Source organism: Cavia porcellus, unplaced genomic scaffold (genome assembly GCF_034190915.1).
Source record: "Cavia porcellus strain 051 isolate PalLab524CR breed Dunkin Hartley unplaced genomic scaffold, mCavPor4.1 scaffold_6, whole genome shotgun sequence".
Lineage (NCBI taxonomy): Eukaryota > Metazoa > Chordata > Mammalia > Rodentia > Caviidae > Cavia > Cavia porcellus.
In genome coordinates this window covers 885,039-907,249 of record NW_026947489.1, presented here as the reverse complement: position 1 = coordinate 907,249, position 22,211 = coordinate 885,039, and the positions used below count along the sequence as shown (strand labels likewise).

The 22,211-nt window shown below is 45.2% G+C and overlaps 1 protein-coding gene across 1 annotated transcript in view; it reads left to right on the top strand.

Moving 5' to 3' along the window:
- Positions 1–22,211, top strand: part of Rasgrf1 (Ras protein specific guanine nucleotide releasing factor 1) — a 105,265-nt gene that overhangs the window by 23,006 nt on the left and 60,048 nt on the right. The window contains exons 4-5 of the mRNA XM_004999636.4: positions 3,637–3,729; positions 5,743–5,996. Of these exons, the coding sequence (XP_004999693.1) occupies positions 3,637–3,729; positions 5,743–5,996 (347 nt within the window). The remainder of the gene's footprint in view (positions 1–3,636; positions 3,730–5,742; positions 5,997–22,211) is intronic.

Below are 22,211 nucleotides of genomic sequence, written 5' to 3'. Positions count from 1 at the left end.
ACTGATTTGATCTTTGATGGCTTAAAGTAGGCCAGGTTCACTGCATTTTTTTTTTTTTTTTTTTTTGTACCAGGAATCAAACTCAGGACTTGTGCTTACCAGGCAGGCTGGGCTGTATATTTGACCCAGATCCATAGCATTTACACCACAGGAATTGGTGGAGATTCCAAGTCTGAATTTCTTTTCAGGGATCTGGTCATAACATTCACGTCTTAGACTTGATTTACAGGACCAGGAGCAAAATAAAATTGGACCATGGGGGCTTCAGAATCTAGACAGCAGCAACAGAGGTTTAAAGCAGTTGCAGCCTTTCTGGGCCCACGGCTCTGTGCAGCTGTGTAGGGCCTCTGTCCCCCATCTCTCTGGCTTCGGCAGCCCTGTCTTGCTGTGCCAGCCACTGTGTGCTCACAGGAGCTCCACACCTCGGCTGTCTGTGTTCCCTCCTGGACAGGCCTCCTGTTTCACAACCCAACAGCCCTTTGAGGACACCTTATGCAAAGGGTATGCTGGAGAGCATGGTGTGGCACAGTGTCCTTTCCTTGTGGCCTTGTGCCAAGGAACCCTGGGGCAGCTGGGAGCTTACCAATAGCAGGACTTTGCACGACACACAGGCTCTCCCAAGCTCAGGAGGCCAATTCTGGAAGAAACTGCCAACATCTCTTCTTTAATATTTGAAAACAAAAACCATCTTGGAATCCATTCTGCCGACAAATGCCATATAAAATCCCAATATGTGAAACAGGTAAAGGAGAAGACTGCTTCAGAAAGGTAGAGAGCATTAGCCCCCCCTTGCCAGCTCTGGCCTCAATATGGCTGCCCTCCAAGAAGAGCCCTGGCCACCCCTCCTCACCACCTTCCACCCTCAAGCACGTGTCACATCCCAAGCCTTCGGGCACTCAAGCTGCCTCCCTCTTAGATCACCTTTTGGATGCTTATGTCCTTCAAAACTTCTGGAAAGTCCTTGTCACTCCCATGGGCACAGTGCTCTGGACCTGCCTCATGGAACTGTAAGTTACTTCTGTGGCCATCTGGGCCACTTCTCGGTGGTAACACCAGGGAACTCCCCAGAGAAGGATCTGACTTACACAGCCCCACCTGGTCCCTGTCCTGCTGCCCACTTAGGGCTCCACAGAGACACCATCAAGGTGGGTGGGTGGGTTGGCATGCAGGAGATGGGTGGGGGAGTTCCTGGGCTTAGAAGGGGCAAGAGGGAAGCACGAGGAAGCAGGAAGACCAGAGCTACGTGACAGCACTTTGAAAAGCAAGAAAAGGAGGTCTTTAGTAAAAGCTGGATTTCTAGCAAAAAGTGACAAATCTGGATTAATTCCTCCTTAAAGCCTTGACTAAACTCATTTGGTTTAAAATATGTAGGGGATGGAGAGCAGCTGTTGCACAGTGCCCAGAGGGAAGTAAGTAAGCTTTGCTTGATGAGCATGGCAACCAGGACCCAGGCGCTACATAAAGGGTGGAGACAGGCATTCTGTGACTGATACGGTCCAGTTCCCAGGGCACTGATGGACATAGGTGCCAGTCAGACACACCAGGGATCCGGGAAAGCCCCTGAAAGGACCTGCCAGGTAATAGGAAGAAGGCCGCCCTAAGCCCCCCCCAGGTTCCCACCACCATCCCTGAACTGCTGCAAGCATGAGCAGGCAGCAGCCTTAGATGTTTGAGGTTCCCAGCGCTCTCCGCAGCTTTGCTCACCCATTCTGATCCTTAAATAAAGACCTCAGGCTGTGAGCGTGGAGCAGTGCAGCTGGCCTAATTGCATCTATTTTTTGCCCTCATCTCTGTGGAGTCGATGTCCTGGAATGCCTGTCTCTGAGGAGACACCACCAGTTTTAAGTACAGGCTCCCCCCAACACACAACAGCCCATACACACCTATCATCACCCTAAGCTGAAAAGGAGTGCAGAGTGCAAAACCCAGAGCTGCAGAGAAAGCAGACTGGCCCGGAGGTGGTAACACCAGGCCGAGGTGAGGGCGCTAAGGAACGTGTGCACCTCCGAGGGATCTGGAGCTTGTGTGTGCATGTGCACCATACATGCACGTGTGTTTTTAGACCACAGATAACGCAATCAGTTTTTATTTCTATGTGCAGTTGTTCTCAAGGGATCACAAAAGGGCAATGTGGAGAGGTGAGATGAGAGGCGACAGAAAAGCCATCTTGGCACTAAGCATTTCCGCTGGGTATTTTCAGCCACTCTCCTGTAAAGGCCCGAGTAATTTTAGCAACCAGGGTATGCAGAGCAGGCAGCTGCTGCAGTTTGCTCCCCGGCGCTCACTTGCGCGCTGATAGTGAGCACCCATTCACGCTGTGTTGCGGCCAGTGGCCTTCCAGGGACGCAGCCACGTGCTCCAGGTGGCTCTTGTCTGTCTGTGTAGAATCCTGAGCTTCTATTTTTAGCTGTGTGGAGCTTAGTGATGGCTGTGTTTTCTTCTAGCTGTGGGTTTTGTGGCTGCCATTGCTGATTTTCTTTAGAATTATTTATGTGACTGGTGAGCACATTTAGAGTCCTGGCGCCGTACTCAGGGCACTGGGAGCACATTAATGAATGGAACAGGGCAGCCCCTCTCCCTGGAGCCCACTGGGCAGAGGAGAGGGAGCTGGCAATCCCAGAGCTCTTCCAGGGAAATCCCCTGTGCTGCAACACCAGACTTGAGCTGGGGACTTGCAGACCTCATGCAAGCACTGCTCCCTGGCCTTTCCACCCAGGCTGTGGTACAGACTGTGCTGCCTGGTCCCGGGCCCGGACCCCCAGTCTCATTCTTATAGCTGTGCTGACCACTGTGACTCCCAACACACAGCGGAGATTTTTGGACTGCTCATGTCATTCCGAGGTCTATCTCATTTTCCAAGGCCAGCGATGTCCGGGATGTGCTCATCCAGGAGCTCTCATTCTGAGAAGCACTGCAGGGTGACCCAGGCAATGGAGAGCCACTTGCCCTGAGCTGATTTATCCCCAAGTATGGTTCTGCTTGAAAACAGACTACCTGGATATCCATTAAGAGTTGAATGCTAAATAAAATACCATATACTCATGTAGTTATGTGTATTATTGTATTACTCAGTAACACAGTGTTCAGCCTTAGAGAAGATAATTCTAACACCAGTTACAGAATGGGCAAACCTTGAGGACATGACATGAAATAAGCCAGACACAGAAAGTCCTGTCTGACGGCACATCTGAGAGGCCCTAGTGTAACGCTCACAGGCACAGGGCGTGGAGCAGCATTGCCAGCGTCCAGGATCAAGGGGCACAATCAGGATTTCAATTAGGAAAACACAGAGTTCTGGAGCTGTTTAGTGGTACTGGTTGTACCCCATTGCACATGTACCAAATGCCACTAAACTGTTTGTGTAAAGTGATTAAGATAGTGTTAGCTTATATATATTTTACTGTGACCAAAATTTAAAAATAAAGGGATGAATGGTTTCGGAGTGCAGGAAGAATCATGAACTGAGACCAAACCTATTGCCCTGCTCCTCGTGTTCTGTAGTCTGGCGGGCACCTCGTTCCATGCCCTACATGAGCCATGCAGGAGGAGAAGCTTGGGGCACTGCCTGGCCCCGTCCTGCCCCGGCCACAGGCTGAGTCCTGCTCCACTAGCTGCTGCTTCGCCTCTGTGTTGCAGATTGCTGCCTTACTGAAGGACAATGAACGCATCCAGTCCACCCAGACTGTCACCACCAATGACGATGACAGTGACATCAAGAAGATTAAGAAGGTAGGGGCCATTGTCCAGCCAGCCCTCCTTAGAGCCAGGGGTGGGCAGTGTCACTGGGGTAGGCCACACTCCTGTGCCTGCAGCCCCATCAGCCCCTGACACCTTGGTGACAAGGGTGACACCTTGACAGACATTTCATCTGTTTACCCTATGAACGGGAGTGGTGTAACCCCAGAAAACTGAGGTTCCATCAAAGGAGGAGTGGGTGGTGCCAGGACCAGACCTAGATCTTAGAGTCTTCTTAGTGAGCCTCTTCCACATTACCCAAAGCCTTACCCAGACTCCCTAGCTACCACCCATGACACCTGTCTCCTGCACCACTGTCAGGTATGCACCACCTCACACAATGCCCCAGGATCATCCAGGCCTTTGTAAGAGGCCCCCTGCTGTACCCCATTAGCACTCCCAGAAGCAGACTGCACACAAGGTGTCAGGGAAGCTGTCTAAGGCCGCAGGGCAGAACCAGATGGTGCCATGGAGGACTGGCACAGGGTGGGAGCTGGCCCATGCATGCAGCTTGCCAGGCCAGACTGTTCCTGGGAGAGCAGGTGGGTCAGGGTCCTGATGATTGAGATGCCAGAGGCTGCATTTCCTCTGTGTCCCTGGGGCCAAGCCCAGCCTGCCAGTGTGGAGGCTTCAACCCATGCAGTCGAGTTTTTTTCTTTTCTTTGTATTTGTTTCTAGTGCTTTAAAAGCTTCACCAAACATCCTGATTTCTGGTTTCCAAAACTAGGAGAAGCTCACCTTCATTAACCACTACTCATGCTAATCTAGGAGCTGGTGAACATTATGTGGCTGCTCACTGAAACCCTCTGAGGTTTCATTATTATCTTCATCTCGTGTTTGGGGAGGCACGTGACTCACCCCAGTGGTCACAGCTGAGTGTGTGCAGAGTGACTCTGAAGCTCTGGCTGCAACGCCAGCCCCAAGCCCTGTGTCACTGAGAAGCCCCCTCACTTAGTGATGGCTGTGTTTTCTTCTGCCTCACTTTCTGCCAGCCAACCCAGGTCTCAAGAGTCTGCCAGGCAGCAGCACAGCAGCTTCCACTCAGAGCAGGACGACATTTGCCATCCTCATTCTGGTCCCTGGGCTTCCGGCTACCTTTCTGGTCTGGGCATTTACAGAGGGCCAGCTGACACCAGCCACCACCTCCTGTTGCCTTGTTCTCCCCAGCCCAGAGCCTCAGTGCTCCAAGTTGCCTGCTTCTCACAGACTCATCTCAGAGGCGCTGCTGGGTTGAGACAGGCCCAGTGCTGGCGCACACAGTACACTCAGTAACAGACACTCAGGGGCCTGGCACAAGTGCCCTGTATCCCTTCCCATGCTGCCCACACATGACCCAGCCAGGAACATAGGGGGTGGGCCTAAAATGTGTGTGTGCGTGTGGGAATCCAGGCCTTTTCCCAAGTTCCTGCCAACTCTGGGTCACTGCACACAGCCTGACTCCAAGGACAGAGTTAAGTACCTGTGCTCTTCCCCAGAGTCAGGAGAGGCAGTCGGTGAATGCTGAGCTCAGAGGCCCATGCTCAAGGTGAACTAATTCACCACGTGCTGTTCAGTTTGGTCACTACCTTCTCTCTTAGTGGTTTTGGTGGAATCCTCTTGGCTTCCAAGCCAGCCATTAGACACAGCAAAGGACAGCCATGCCCAGCATAGCCCAGGCACCTGCACTGCTGAAGCTGCCTTCTGTGGGGAGACTCGGAGCCACGGTCTCCCTTCTTCAGAGAGTGTTCCTAGAGCAGTCCAGGGCTCTTGTTCAGTTGCAGAGGTCTGGGGCAGGGCCTGAGAACCTCCATTTCTAACAGACTTTCCAGAGATGCTGATGCAGTCTGGTCTGTACCAGGTCCAGCCATCATCTCATTAGCTGCATTTCTCACTTTGGAAGTGCTAGGGGCCCCAAGGACACGTTCAGCATCAGGCAGGACTCATAGCCAGGCCTGGCCCACATGTAGAGGGACAGAGCTGTAGTCTGTGCCCTGGGCATGCAGCTGTCTAATGCAAGCTCTTCTGTAGGTGCAGAGCTTCCTGAGGGGCTGGCTGTGCCGGCGGAAGTGGAAGACCATCATCCAAGACTATATCCGCTCACCCCATGCTGACAGCATGCGCAAGAGGAACCAGGTGGTTTTCAGCATGCTGGAGGCTGAGGCTGAGTACGTGCAGCAGCTGCACATCCTTGTCAATAACTTCCTGCGCCCTCTGCGCATGGCAGCCAGTTCCAAGAAGCCGCCCATCACGCATGATGACGTGAGCAGCATCTTCCTGAACAGGTGAGTGCCCAGGGCTGGCCAGGAGGAAGGGGGCTGACTGCAGGGTGACAGTCACTGCCACGGGTAGCTGAGGAAACTGAGGCCCAGAGATGAAGAAAGTTGGGGTGCAGGCAGGAATACAGATAGAGGCCTCCACAGAGTTTGTTTAAACCGATGACTCAGTGGGACACTTCATCCCAGAGACAGGCTTGTCTGTTACAACCCGAAGGAGTTTGAGGCCAGGCGTGCCGCTGACGGTCCTGTGACGTACAGAGTTTGGCTGCAGACAGTGAGTCCATCCAGAATGTCACAGTGCCTCTGCTGAGAGTCTTGGTGTCACAACTTGTTTCAGTCCATTTTGTTTGTGTAATGAAAGACCTGAGGCTGGGACTTCATTTTTCTAAGTTTTGACTTTTCCCCTGGCGTGGGCAGCCCAGCAGCACAGTGCAGTGCTGGCTTCTGGCGAGGGTCTCAGGCAGGTGGCTCCCCAGCAGAGCCCATGTGAGAGGAGCAGTAAGGTGGGGTCACTCTCCTCCAGCAGCTCCCTTGGGGGACCAGTCCTGTCCTGTGAGACTCGGCCCCTGCCAAGCTGTGTCTGTTCTCCACTGGGGCTTTACAAGCTTCTGTCCCCCACCAATTGAGATGGCACATTGGGCCCAGCTTCCCTGTGGGCTGCAGGGAGACCACACCCTGATTGGAGCTGCATACCAGGAGGTGGCATCACTTGTTCCATACTTGGGCTAGCCCAGTGACCTGCAGTCCAGTCCGGGCTGGGGAACGCAGCCCCTTGGGTTCTACTCCAAGTTGAGCTCTGGCCTTCAGGAAAACTGTGTTTCTTGGGAGTTGGCTTTGGGCACCTGTCCGAGGTACCTCTGGTGCCTAGGCCCGGCCTCTTTCGGTCACTTTCTTTTTGAAGCATTTTCTTAGCAAATGGTTTCAAGCAGTTTTTTGGTAAATGATGAGATTGTGGGTAAAATATGATAAAAGCAACAAAAATGAAGACCGATGAGCAGTGTTATTTAAAAATGATTCTTATCTAGGAACTAGACTAAAGATGCTACATCCTGAATGTTCGTTCTACTACGACTGTTTTTTTAAAAACAGTCATCACTTGGTGGCTTCACAGCCCCCAGCAGCCCCCGGTCCCCTTCCATCTTGTCACTCTCCCTGTGCCTCAGGAAGGCTCAAGGCACCTGGAGAGGTGGTGAGGCTGCACCTGGTGGGGACCTGGGGCCCAGGCACATGAGTGGTCTGCCGAGGCCAGAAGCAAAGAAGGCAGGATGTGGATATGATGTCAGAGTGGAGGCTGAGGAGGGAGGGACAGAGATGGCAGGAGGGATGCTCTGGCCTCAGGAGACCTGGACACTGACTCACTGGACCGATAGGCTGCTTGTTCATATACTTGTGAACTTGGTTCTCAAACATGAAGAAAATGGGTTTAGACCATCACTCAACAGATAGGATGAAGATGTTCTTTTTCTGAAGTCTGGTAAACTATTTCCAGAAACACCAGATGGGGCCTGGAGCTCTGGAGGCCTGGAATTTGGCTGTGTTCCTTTCAGCCAAATCCCAGGCAGCTCCCCTGGGCCTGCAGGGTCTGTGGGCTGTGCAGGGCACAGGCACTGTGTTCCCACTGCGAGGCAGGTGCTGTGGTGCTGCTGGAGAGCCGGGTGGTACCTGAGGCTGGGGCTGGACACAGGTGTCCATGGCCTTGACCTGTGAGGAGAAGAGCTCAGGAGCGTTGCCCTGTCTGTGATGCTGCCTCTTCTGGCGGGTGAAGCCTACACTGTGAGAGCTCCATGTCTTTTTGTGTGTGTTAGTTTTCCCTTAAGTTTGTTTGACCGCATTGCTTGATCTTCAATAGAAGTGTTTTAACCTCAGATCTTCGGTTAAAAATGTTTACGCCAGCTCACAGAACCTGATCAAAAGTTGTCTGAAAAAAGTCACAACAGGGTTTTATATTTCATCTTTAAAGAATTTGCATGGATCAATTTGGATATTTCAACTGAGAACAGATGGAGAGGAGAGGCACGTTCATCTTCTAGTGAAGCTGGCCTTTTCTTCTTTTCTTTTTTTTCTGAACTGAGAATCAAACTCAGGACCTTGCCCCTGGCACCATGCTGCTGACCTGTACCCCTGGCCCAAAGCTGGCATTTTAAACAATGACCTCAGAAAGGAAGAGACTTGGTTTGTGGACCCTCACCAGCAGGGCCAGGGCCTTCTCTCCCTCCCCAGTCAGTAGGACAGGGACCCAGCACTAATTCAGGTGCAAGCAAAGCAGGGCAGAGCCATCCTTCCATTCAGCTGACAATCTGGCCCACAGACAAGGACACAAGGTAAGCCACTGGGTCCCCACCTTCAGGAGATAGCTGAGCAGACGTTTACCAAGAAATGGGACACAAGCCCACCCTTGGTATCTAGTGTGATCTTGAGGGACACTTCCAGGTTGAAAGGACAGCTGTGTAAAGGCCCAGGGGCAAGAGTGGGACTTGGTCCTGGAGGCAGGGAGGAGTCACTGAGATTTCAGTGAAGAATGTGGTCAGTCTCAGAGGCTCAGCCTAGGAAGGGCACTGGGAGGCAGAGGGGCAGCTGTGTCTCTGAGGGAGGCCGAGCCCTAGCAGGCAGGAGTGGCCGTTGTTCCCTCCTGCTGGCCAGGAGCATTGAGTGTAGTGCCCACATCCCTGCTGCCTTGTGTGGCAGGTATTAAGTGGACAAGAGAGTGCCAGACAGGAGAGCTCCAAGCTCAAAAGGAAACCTAAAATGGTCACTCTTGTCAGAATCACTAAGGAGGTCGTTTGTTATGTACCCTCTTCCACCTCTGGCATGATGGATGTGGCCCTGTCCTCAGGGCCTCCCTGTGGCCAAGCTTCCCGAAACAAGTATCCTGTGCACTGTCTGCAGCCCTGGGCTTAGGGAGTGCCTCACAGACCCCTGTGTCCTGTTCCCCGGTCCCAGCTGCCACCGCTCTGTCTCTCGCTGAGCATGTGGTGCTAACAACAAAACCCAGATTGGGGAGGTGCTGGGATTTCAGGGGCAGACAGATTGGACAGGGTCTGCATTGGACAGAAACTCTGCACAGCAGTGGTCCTCCCTGAGCTGCACCCCAGCTGTGCCAATGGCCTGCTGGACTGTCTCTTCTTGTCCACAAGGGGCCCAAGGTCAGTGGTGCCAAGCCCAGTGATCATATTCACTCTGACCCAAACAATAGGCGGTTGATAAATTCTCACGGCCTCCAAGATACAGACTGAGAGGTCACCAGAAAAGGCTGAGCCCGAGAGGCTGCTGCCTCTTAGAGATGTCCAGGGCAGGTGGAGGTGCTCATGCAAATTGTTTTGCACAGAGCCAGTAAATCCAGGTGAGCCTAGCAGTGCACCCAGCACACACTGAATGTGGGGCAGACATCCCCAACTCACTTCATAAAGCCTCAGGTGAAAACAAAAAACAGCAGAAGAAAGGAAAGGTGCAACCTACTTTCTTGTACGCACAGATGCAAGATATTATCAGATTCAATCCAGCAGTATAGGAAAGTGAGAGTAACATCCTGACCATGTAGGCTCATGTCAGACACGCACAGCAGGTCAGCATTGGACATCCAGCGGTGGAACTTACTGTCTTGTCTAAGGACTGCTCCAGGTCCCCTGGAACATCAAAATTCTAGACACTCAAGCCCCACACGGAAAGGGTATAGTATTTCATATACTCTGTTTGCATCCTCTTATTTTTTTTAAGGAAGAAAAACAATAAAAACAGTTATACAAGATAATGGAAAATTACCGATGTTTAAAATGTTGCATACTATGTTCAAAGTAGCTGCTCAGATTACAAGATATGGGCAACTCAAAATGATCAGACAATATAAGCACAAACTGTTCCTTTCTTTCTTTCTTTTTTCATACCAGGGATCAAACTCACTACCATGCTTTTGCAAGACAGGCACTTATGCCACTGAGCTAAATCCCTGGCCACAAACTACTCTTTTTAATGAACTAAAAGAAATTAGTATAATTCTCTTAGTATCTTACATGTATGCATATATGCATATGTATGTGTATATATTTCTTTACTCTTCCTTGTTTTTCTCTTTCCTCCCTGTTCTTTTTTTTCACTGTATTTTTTTTACATTTTTAAAAATTTTATTTAAGGATAAAAAGAAAAAAAAGCAGAAAAAGGGTACAAGTTATACACAATTTCAGAAAAAAAAATAAACAGTAGGAAATCACTAGTTAATGGATTACATGTTGTCATCTTAGAAATATTTGTTCAAGTTACAAAATTAAAGCATATAAAGTGGACATTCAAACAGTGAGACTGCAAACAGTTCTGTTCAATGATCCAACAAAGCTCAGTAATATCATTGTCTATCTTATATACTTAAATATACATGCAGTTATATCATTTAGGGCACTTTCTTTTCCTCTCTTTTGTACAATGACTATTACACTTTTTGGGTTTTATTACTCCCACAGTTCTTATTACTTTTTTGGAAGAAAGTAAAACCAAATGTGACATAACAGAACAGAGTCAGTCAAATCAAAAGGATGGACATAATAGATAATGTAAAAACATAATACAAGGTGATCAACAATGGTTACCATAATGCCTCCCGCTATCTCCAATAGAATTGCCTATATCATCAGTTATAATAAAATTGAACAAAACAGTAAAGAACGAAACCAACAGAACCAAAACATTGGAGACATTACAGGTCTTCAAAAGTAGATAATAGTCAACCAGAATGGGTGTCATAATGAATCCCACTATCTTGACAGCTGTTGCCTAAACTTTCGAACCTGGTACTATCAAGCAAAACAGAATACAGGGACATCAGTCAAAACAAGATGGTGAGAGCAATACAGGGCTTTAAATCAAGTTAATAGAAAACCAAAGTCGGTTACTATAATATATCCTGCTATTTTTAAATTTATTTTTCCCTTAATTAAAAGGATAAAAATAAAAAAGTAAATAATAAAATGGAGATTGAGATAAAAGAGGGCATAACAACAAAACAGCGCAGATCAAAACATAACCATTTAAGCAAAATAGTGTTTCACCACAAGATAATCCTGACATAAAAGTAGTTACCATATTGTCTTTCCTTGAATTCTTTGAGTATAACTTCATATACTGTAGCATCAAACATATCAAAACAATGTAAAACCATTCAAGAGAATGACAGTATTACAGGGTATTTAGAATCAACTAACAGAAAATGAACAATGGTTTCTGTATAATCTCCTTGTCTATAAAAATTTTTGTTTATACTATGACATATAATAAAATCCAATAAGATACAACATGTTAAGACCTATGGAGACAGAAGAACAAAAGCTTGATGGGACTTCAAAACAAGAGGATATTAAATCAGCACTACCTATTATGATGTCATTTTCTCCAAAATAGCTGTTCCTATCATCCAATCTTCTCTGCCTCATTTCTGTTGAGCTCTTTTTCTGTCATTAGTTGTCAGTTTGTCTTCTTCATTTTGTTTTCTGCTCCATTCATTGTGGCCTCTCTGTCACTATTTCTGGATTCTTCATATTTTTCTTTTTTAGAATATCCTGCAGTATTCTCTGTAGGGTTGAATTGGTGGTTGCATATTCCCCTAGTTCCTCTTTATCCTGGAAGCACCTTGTTTTGCCATCAATTTCCAGGGATAGTTGTGCAGGATATATCAATCTTGGATGGAGGTTATTATCTTTCAAAGCTTGAATTATTTCCCCCCATGCTCTTCGTGATTTGATGGTTTGTGCTGAGAATTCTGATGGGTGTTCCCTTGTAAATGATCTGTTTCTTGTCTCTGACAGCTTTTAATATTCTGTTCTTATATTGGATTTCTGGTATTTTGATTATTATATGCCTGGGCATAGCTCTGTTTGGGTTGTAGGTGGCTGGGGTCCTGTATGCTTCATACATCTGAGTATCTTTACCTTTTGCTAAATTAGGAAAATTCCCCTGGATTATTTTTGCGAGTAGCTTTTGTAGTTCATTTGTTTGTGTCCCTACCTCTTCTTTTATGTTCTTTATTCTTAAGTTATAGATCCTCTTATCATCTTCTAGTCTTTGTATTATTGCTGTTTGTTTCTTTGTTATTTTTAAGAAGTTTTTCATTTCATGCTCCCATATTACAAATCTGCCCTCCAGTTCAAATAATCTATCCTTAATTTTTTTCAAGCTGTTATGCCAGTTTTCGATAGAGTTTTTAGTTTCCTGGTAATCTCTTTGAACCTGCTTCACATATTCTATGTTTTCTCTATTTTCTCCATCAAACAATTCTGCCCTTTTTTTCTGTTCGTCCATTCCACCATCTGTTTTTTTCTTGGGTGGTGCTTAGCACTTCTGTAACTATTCTGCTTATGTCTTGCTTCAGGTCATTAGTAACTTAATTCCTGAACTTGTCTGTGAGGCTCTGGAGATAGCGCCTTATGTCTATTGGTGCTGTGTCTGCTATTGCCTGTTTCTCAGGATTGGGGGCCAAGGAGCCTTTCTTGTTGCTCCCTCTTCCCATATTCTTTGTTCCTTAAATACAAGCGTATATAGGAGGCCCAGCTTCCTTCCTTCCCTGCTTCCTTCCCTTCACAGTCTGTTTGAATTGTGCTGGCTAGGTGTTCCCACCCACCATAGCGCACCAGGGAGTTACGGACCAGGCAGCCTATGTGGGGCCCGCCCCTCCAGGTCAACCTACTGAAGGCTTCACCGCTAGGATGCGCCTCCAGGCACTGGGACCTGGGTTGTGCTAGCCTACTGGGTCTCAGCCAGCAGCGTCACGTAGGCTAGGTACTGCTCACCAATCCCGCCTGAGAGGGGGATATGTGACTGAGGTCACTACAGCGCCCTGTTCCGGCAAGTCTGCCTAGTCCCAGAATGTCCTCTGTTGGAGCCTCCTAGACCATGAAAGAGTCCCAGTTTCCCTCACTCACCACAGGTTGATGCACGGCTCCCCACCCGTCCCACTCTCAACTCCATTCACTGATTCCCATTCTCAGAGCTTTCGTGCGTCTCTCTCCCTGCTGAGCCGATTCAGACGCAGCAGCGGCGGCAGGAAACCCAAATTGCATCTTCCAATGGCGCGGGCTCCAGCTTCCACGCTGAGGCTTTATCTGTTCCTGTTATAGTACCAGGATTGCATTCCCAGTTGGTTTCTCTCAGCCCAGTTCATTCTTGGGTCAGCAGGGTATATCTCCTCTTGCTTAGGATTCCTCATTCTGCACCATTCCTGGATTCTAAGCTGGGTCTCTCAGAGAGCCTCGGTAGCTGCTGCTATCTGTCCACCATGTTCTCCCGGAAGTCCTCCTTCCTGTTCTTTTGAGCAGTTTCTTTCCCTTTCATGATATCTAGTTTAGATTTTGGGTATTATACTTTCAGTTTCTTACACTAGGAAGACAAGATGATGTTTATACATGTGACTCTGATTTATATCACTCATGATGATAGTCTCTAGTTGCATCCATTTTCCTATAAAATGCCTCACATTCATCCTGCTTTATAGCTGAGTAGTTCTCCACATCTTTTCTTTTATCTGTTTCTCAGTTGATGGACATCTGGGTTGATTCCAAGATTTAGCGATTACAAATTACACTGCTATAAACATGGGTGCACATATATCACTGTGGCATGTTTTTAATTCTTCTGGGAAAATATCCAAGAGGGGAATAGCTTGGTCGAAGGGGACCTCTAATCCTAGTTTTTTAAGGAATCTCCACACTGATTTCCACAATGTTGCACCAGTCTATACTCCTACTAACAACAGAGAACTATTCCTTTTCCCCCATAGCCCTGCCAGCATTTGTTATTGATTGATTTCTTGATGATCACCATTCTTTTGGGGGGGGGATGAAATAAAATCTCAGTGTTGTTTTAATTTGCATTTCTCAAATGACCAATGATGTTGAACATTTTTCATATGTTTATTTTCCATTTGTATTTCTTCATTTGAGAAGTGCGTAGTTACCTCAAGTGCTCATTTTGGGCTGGAGTCTTTGAATTTGAGGGGCATGATTTTTTCAGTTCTTTATATATTCTGGATTGAAGTCTTGTGTTTGAGGGAAGTTGACTAATTTTTTTCCTACTCTATGGGTTTTCTTTTCACTTTGTTGGTGATTCTTTTTAATGTGCAGAAACTTTTTAATAAGATGAGATCCCAGTTGCTGATCCTTTTAAGTGTTTCCCATGCTGTTTGGATTTTGTTCATGAACTTTATGCCTGCTCCTATGTCTTCAACATTTCTACCTACTTTGTCTTCCAGTAGATTTAGTGTTTCTGTTTTAATATTTAGATCTTTGATCCATCATGACTTTAATTTAGTGCACAATGATAAACATGGGTCTAGTTTTAGTTTTTGGCATGTAGAAAGCCAAGTTTTCCAGCACCATTTATTAAAGAGGCCATCTTTCTTTCAGTGAACATTTTTGGCCCTTTGTCAAAGATAAGATGGCTGAGTGTGTTTTTAGTTGTGTCTGCATCCTGTAATCTATTCTATTGATCTTCTGGTGTTTTTTTTTTTTTTTTTGCCTGTACCATGCTGATTTCATTATAGCAGCTTTGTAGTATAATTTCAAGTCAGGAATTATGATGTCCTCTGCCTTGCTTTTGTTGCCCAACATTGCCTTAGCTACTCTAGGTCTATTCTGTTTCAAATGAATTTTAGGAGTGTTTTCTGTACATCTGTGAGGTATGCTAATGACATTTTGATTAGGATTACATTAAATCTGTAGAACAGTTTTGGGATTAGACCATTTTCACAATGTTAGTTCTTCTTGTGCATGAGCGAGGGATATCTTTCCATTTTATGAGTTCTTTTTCCATCACTTTTTTTAGAGTACTGTATTTTTCAATGTATAGATCTTTTATTTTGTTAGATTCATTCTTAAGCATTTCTCTTTTTTTAGTATTATTGTGAAGGGTATGGTTTCCCTAATTTCTCTTTCAGTGAGTTTGTTTGTGTATAGGAATGCTATTGATTTTTGAGTGTTGACTTTGTGTCCAGCTACACTACTGAATTTGGTTATTAATTCTAAAAGTCTTTTGGTGGGGTTTTTTTTTGTGTCTTCTATGTAGAGTGGCATGTCATCTGTGACTAGTGATAATTTAACTTCTTCCTTTCCTATCCTATTCCTTTTACTTCTCTCCTTTGTCTAATTGCTCTGGCTAACATTTCCAGAACTATATTGAATAGGAATGTGATAGTAGACATCCTTGTCTTGTTCCTGATTTGAGTGAAAGCTTTCAGTTTTTGTTCATTTAGTATAATGCTTATTATTGGTTTGTGATAGGTGGCTTTTATCAGATTGAGGTAGTGACCATGTTTTCTGATTTCCTGCAGGATTTTTATCATGAATGAGTGCTGGACTTCATCAAAATTTTTTCTGCGTCTATTGAGATCATCACGTAGTTTTTGTCTTGGCTCTAGTGATATGGTTTCTACATTTATTGATTTGCATTATTGAGCCATTCTTGGGATAGATCCTGCCTGGTCATAGTGTATAATCTTCTTTATGATTTACTGATTTTTTTCCTAGTATATTATTTAGGATTTGTTGCATCTATGTTAATTAGGGAGATTGGCCTATAGTTTTCTTTTCTGGTTGAATCTTTCTTGGTCATGATGTATAATCTTCTTGATAATTTGCTGCATTCTATTTACCAGTATTTTATTGAGAATCTTTGCATCAATGTTCATTAGTGAGACTGGCCTATAGTTCTCCTTTTTGGTCGGGTTTTTCTCTGGTTTTGGTATCAGAGTAGTACTTGCCTGCAGGAATGGGTTAGGGAGAATTGTTTCTCTTTGAATTAAAGAGTTTCAGGAGCATCAGTGTTAAATCTTTTATTTCAGCTATGAATCTATCAGGACCTGGGCTTTTATTTATTGGTAAGTTTTTAATTATATTTCCAATTTCATTAACTGATTTTTGATTTTTGTATCTTCTTGGTTCAGCTTTAGTAATTTATGTTTCTAGAAATCTGTCCATTTCTTCTGTGCTTTCCAACCTAAAGATTTTTGAAGTATATGTGGATGCTCTTCTGAATTTCGATAAGGCTTGTAGTGATTTTACCTTTTCATTCCTCATTGCATGAATTTAAGTTTTTTCTTTACTTTTTCTGATGAGATTTGCTAGGGATTTATCAGTTTTATTTATTGTATCAAAGTTTGATTCATAATTCTTTGCATTGCTTTCTTAGTCTCAATTGCATTTGTTTCTGCTCTAATCTTTGTAATCCCCCCCCCTTGAGTTTGACTGACTTCTTTTTCTAGAAGCTTGTGGTGCAGCATTAGGTTATGTATGCTCATTCTATTTTCCTGATGTGAGACTTCACGGCTATAAATTTCCCTCTTAGGAGTGCTTTCATTGTGTTCCGCAAGTTCTGGTAAGTTGTTTTTGTTTTTGTTAAATTGGAGATATTGTTTAATTTCTTCTTTAATTTTATCTGTGACCCATTGGTTATGCTCCTGTAACCATGTTATGTTCCTGCTGTTGGTTCCCTACTTTTCCCCTCTGTTTGGATGCTTGCTTTGCTTGTTGGTTTCTTTCTCCTGTTGCCCTTGGAGTTGTGCTCATATTTATCTCTATCTGAAATACCTTTCAGTACCCCTTGTAGCACTGGTTTGGCGGTCATGAATTATTTCACTTCTTCTTTGTCATGGAAGTATTTTATTTCTCCATTAATTTTGAAAGATAGTTTTGCTGGGTACATCAATCTGTGTTGGAAATTGTTTTCTTTCAGGACTTGAAGTACTTCAGGTTCTTCTTGATTTGATGATTTGTGTTGAAAAGTCTACTTTGATTCCAATGGGCTTCCTTGATAGGTGATCTGTTTCTTTCCTCTAACAGCTTTTAATATTGTGTCTCATGATGAATTTCTGGGACCTTGATTACTATAGCTCAGAGTGTAGATTTATTTTGTTTATGGCTAATTGGCTTCTATATGCCTCACTTATCTGTATATCAGATTCTTTTCCCACACTTGGGAAGTTTTCTACTGTGACTTCTGCAAATTGGTTTTTTATGTCATTTGTGTGGACTCCTGATTTTTCATTGACACCACTTATTCTTATATTATTTTTCTTTGCATTGCCTTGTAGCTATTGAATTGTTAATGCCTGATCTTTTGTTATCTTTGAGAGATCTTTCCTTTCATTATTGTTAGTTTTAAACTTGTCTTCAGGGTCTGAAAGTCTATCTTCAGTTTTTGCTTAAGTGGTTTTATCAGCTTTCAATGAAATTTTTTATTTCCTGGATATTTGCTTGAATCCATTTCATGCATTCTAATTCTTTCCCATATTGATCATTTGCAGTTTCTATTCTCTTCCTATCATCTGTTTTTTTAATCTATCTCTAGTCTAGATTTGCTGAGAAATTCCTTTATAAATGCTAACATCTCCTTTTCTACCTGAAAGGTTATTTCTGATCTGATTTCCTCTCCAGCCTTATGGATTTTTTCTTTACTCCAGTTGCTATCCTTTCAGGAACTTCAGGTGTGTATCTTCTAATTTATCCTATTTTGGAGTCTCCTGGACTTGTTCTGGATAGGTTGGAGATCTGAGATTGCATTTTGCTTTTTTGTCTTATTTTCCATTTCAAAAATGTTTTTATTTTTGTTTTCTGTGATGATCCTTGTGAGTTTTTTTATAGTAGATAGCTATATCACTAGTATTAAGACCTCTCTAGGAAAAGTCCATTCTTCAGAGATGTCTTCTGTGTGTAGGAAACTCTTGGTTTTTGTCTGTACCAAGATCCTACCTTCCAAATTAATTTAGAGTGGAATGTTGGTGTTTGGCTCAATCCCTAGTCCTTTGGTGTAGGGCTGTGGTGAGGTTATTATCCCAGCGCTTCCCAGTATACAGAACGGAGAACAACTGACTACAACAGATATGACATCCTAGCTAAAGTAGTAAAATTAGTAGTAACAATAGCCTCAAGCGCAGTTTAGAAACTGACAAAGGTTAGTAACTAGATTTTGTACTTTATACCATAGGGGCAAAGTCTATAATTATAGAACATAACCGCTTGTAAATTAAGAGTCTTATGTAAAGTTTTTCTCCTTGATAGAGTTGCCAGGGAGGATAGTGTGTAAAACAAAGATAACTGGGAAGGAAATAGAAGCAAGGTTGGAGGCAAAGTTTGGTCACACAAGGTTTTGGAAACTAGAGAAAGGATTAGGATGGAAAGAACAAAGGAGTATTCTATGGTTTATCCAAACTTGGTGTCTGGATTTGGGGCATAGGATTAGTTTTCTGTGACTGGAGTTCACCTCAGCCATTTAGAAAACAGAGAGAAAAGAGGGAAAGGTGAAGAACAAAAAAAGAAACAAAAGACAAAGAAGAGAGAAACAAAAATTGAGAGCAAAGAGCTGGTTACGGAGCCCCAGCTTTTCCCTGCACTATTTGCTGGTCCTGCTGTGTGGTGGAAAGGGCATCCTACCAATTTTAAACCTCTGGATGAATTATAATGCCCAATAATGGTAAGAAAAGGGTCAGTACATGTTCAAGCAGATGCACCTTTTCCCAAGTGTTCCACTCTGTCTGTGGTTGGATCTACAGATGTGGAGCCTGGCCACAGAGGGCACCTGTGTGTCCAGCAGTGCTGCTGATGATCCCTGAAGTGCACGGAAGTGAGGCTGTGACAGCAGGCATGGGTCCTCGTGACCACCTCCCCAGTACCTGGCCACATGGAGGCTGTTGCACTTCTTGTAGCATAAAGAACAGATGGAAATATTTTTCTCTCCCTGGCGCAGCCCCACTAGCCTGCTGCAGGATCATTCCTCATCAGGCTCCCTGTTCCCTGACTCGGAAGCACCCCAAGAGGCTGGAACTCCAGTTCCCAGGGGCCCAGGGCATGCTTAGGGCACACAGTGAAACAAGATATACTGGAGCTTTGACTGGGCCTGTTCAGAGTTGAGACTGCAGCTCCTCTGCTGCCTTATAACCACAGGCTGGCATTCTGTCCACAAACCCATTTTCCTTACCCTTGTGGTGTGAGTCCGCACAGCAAAGTCTCAGTGTGCACTCCCGCTGTGAGTTCCTTGGAGCAGAATCCCAGCGAGGCAAAGCACAGCTCAGGGCTCTACTTGGAGAGCAGAGGGCTCATGTCTGCATCCAGCTATCCCCAACTTGCTTTGGGATGGAAACAGAGGTCCGCTGTAGAAACCGGAGGCTAATTTGGTGTTTTCATTACTGGAGCTCATTAGGAGGAATCCTGGGGAAGAAAAAGGCTGCTGGAAAAGGTGGCTGGGCTGTGGAGTGTTAACTTCATGCTTCTCAGATTGGGAAAGCTCTTTGAACTAAACAGCTGTGACAGTTGTTGGGTAGACAAGACAATCAGTTCATAGGTTTGGGTGATTTCCTTTTCATAAAAACCATGCCCCATCCAGGTGTGAGGACTCGTGCTTTATAACGTAGAACTCTAGTAGGCTGAGGCAGGAAGACCACAGATTTGAGGCCAGCCTACACAATTTAACATGACGCTATCACAGAATAAAAAAGACTGGGACTGTAGCTCAGTGCATGGGCTCTGGGTTTAGTCCCCTGTGCTGTGTGAGGAGAGGCGCCACCTGGTGGCCAGGCCCTGTATCTTGCAGCTCGCTCTGATGGTCTGGGTTGCCTGGTTGGCAGGGGGATGAGGCTGCCCGGTGGGGTGGTAATGGGGTGGTGCTAGTGACTTTGTTTTCCAGGTGGGGTGGAGAGGCAGGGACTAGGGGTTAAGTTTAGGGTTAGTGTTTGGCTGTACTAGTTTACATTCCCACCAAAGGTGTTGGAGGGTTCCTAGCCCAGCATCCTCACCAGTATTTGTTTTTATATTCTTGATCATTGCCATTCTAGCTGTAGAGAGAGGAGTTCTCAGTGTCTCATTTGCATTTCCCTGATGGCTAAAGAAATTAGACATTTTTCATATACTTATTGATCATTTGTACTTCTTTTGAGAAGTGTCAGTTCATTTGTGTGTTTACTGATTGACTGTTTGACTTTTTAGTGGGGTTTTGTGAGCTCCTTATAAATTCCAGAGCCTCTGGAAAGAGTAGCCGGCAGAGATTTTCTCCCATTCCGTAAGCTGTCTCTTCACTCTGTTCGGGAGCTTTTTAATTTGATGTAATCTTATTTGCTGATTCTTATTATTTCCTGTGCTACTGAGGTCCTATTCAGGAAGCCTTTGCCTGGACCTGTGGCTTCAAGCATTCCTTTTAACAGTTTCAGGTATTTGATCTATTTTGAACTGATTTTTTACAGGATGAGTGACTGGGATCAGTCTTCTGCAGTGGGCTGTCCAGTTTTACCAGCACCACTGGTTAAAGAGGCTGTCTTATGGTATTGGCTTATTTGTCCATTTGTTCATCAGATGGCTGAAGCTGTGTAGGTTTTTTTCTGTCCTCTCTTGATCTACATGGCTGCTTTTGTGCTCGTATGGTGGTATTTTTATTACTATGGCTTTGTAGTATGATTTGAAACTGGATATGGTGACGCCTCCCCCCCCCCCTTTTTTTTTGACTGCTTTGACTATTCTGGGTCTTTTATGTTTCCATATGAATTTTTAACATTTTCTAGTTCTGTGAATAATGTCATTGGGAATTTTGGAAAGCAGTGCATTGAATCTGTAAAACACTTTGGTAATATTATCTTTCTTTAAGGATAGTAAAATCCAACAAAACGGAACAAAGCCAATCAAAACAAAGCAAAAAAACTGGTACAGAACTTCAAAGCAGGATACTAGGAAGACAAGAGCTGCCACAGTGTATCTTGTTCCCTTCACAGTAGTTGTCTGCTCCATCAGGTACAGAAAAATCAAACCACAAACAAAACAGAAGATTGAATAAAGCAAAACAATCAGAACAAAGCAAAACAGTGAAAACAATATTGGATTTCAAAGACAAGACAGAAGGAAACCCCCCTTATTTGCTGTGTTGCATACTGTTATCCTCCCAAGAGATGCTCAGACTGCTGGCCCCAGACCTACAAAGTCCACCAATACTACAAGCACTTAGTGGCATTATGTACCTTAGTTGCTATCAGCTCAGCCTGTCTTCCCAGCCTGTAGGTTTCTTACGGGCCAGGGAGCTTTGATTCTCAGCCTGCATGCTGGTAGACTCATCGGGGGCATTATCTGACTTTTCTCTTCCTGGAACCCATCGGTTTGCATGGCTTACCAGAAAGGCTGGCTAGCTGGCCTCTTGTTGGATCCTCTCAGTCCCAGCATGGATAGTATGTTCATTTTAATGATGTCAATTCTGCCGTCCGTGAATGTGGGGCACCATCTTTCTTTCTTCTAGTGTCTTCATTTTCTTTCTTTCAGTGTTCTGAAATTTTTATTGCAGAGAATTTCCATGTCTTTGGTAAGATTGATCACTAGGTATTTTTAAAGCTACTGTCTTAGTTACTTGTTATTCATCGCTGAGACAAAATACCTGATGACCAAAGTTGGGAAAGGAAAGGTTTATTTCTTACAGTGTTTGGAGGTTTCAGTCCACACTTAGTTGGCTCCAAAGCAGGCAGGCATGGCAGGGCCGCAGTTCATGGCGGCTGCAAACAGCAAGGAGGAAACCAGCAAGAGTGCGAGATGTGCCTTCTTCCGGCCAGTTACGTTACATCCTGGCTCCACCCCTAGGTGGGTGTAGCACTCACACCCCCAATCCAAGCCCTGGACAATGAACCAATCACAGATGCACAATGCAAATGCATGAGGCCTGGGGGCTGGGAGTTTTTTGGGTTGTTTGGTTTGGTTTTTTTCTTATTGATACCTGGGGGTATGACTCCCCAGCCTTGTCTTCCGACTGTGAGATTCTGTCTTCTGTTTCCCACCTCAAGCCACTGCTGATCCCGGTTCGCTTTGCAGCCTCTGGTTCATGAGGTGCTCCCCACCCCTATTCCAGAGAGCTCTCTGCCCACACACCCAGGAACACGGCAGGTTTGTATCTCTGATCACATTGAGAAAGACTGCTGAGTTTTGTGCTGGAAGGTGACAGGGAGGGAATCAACCAGACTTTTGGACTCAGACCCAGCAATTTTGTGCCAGCCCTCTCAGAAAACCACACGTGATCCATGTCAGTATGCTGGGCCCTGCAGAGAACTTCTTCCCTAGCAGTGGTCTGCCCTGCAGAAGCGGTCACTTCCAGAGTAAACCCACACTGTGTTCGCGGCCCACAGATGCTGTGGGCTTCTCCTTGGACTAGCACTGCTGGTTCATTTCTTAACAATGGGGTGGGTGCTGTCCGCCCAGGCGGACTTTATGCTGACAGACAGCACCAGGTCCC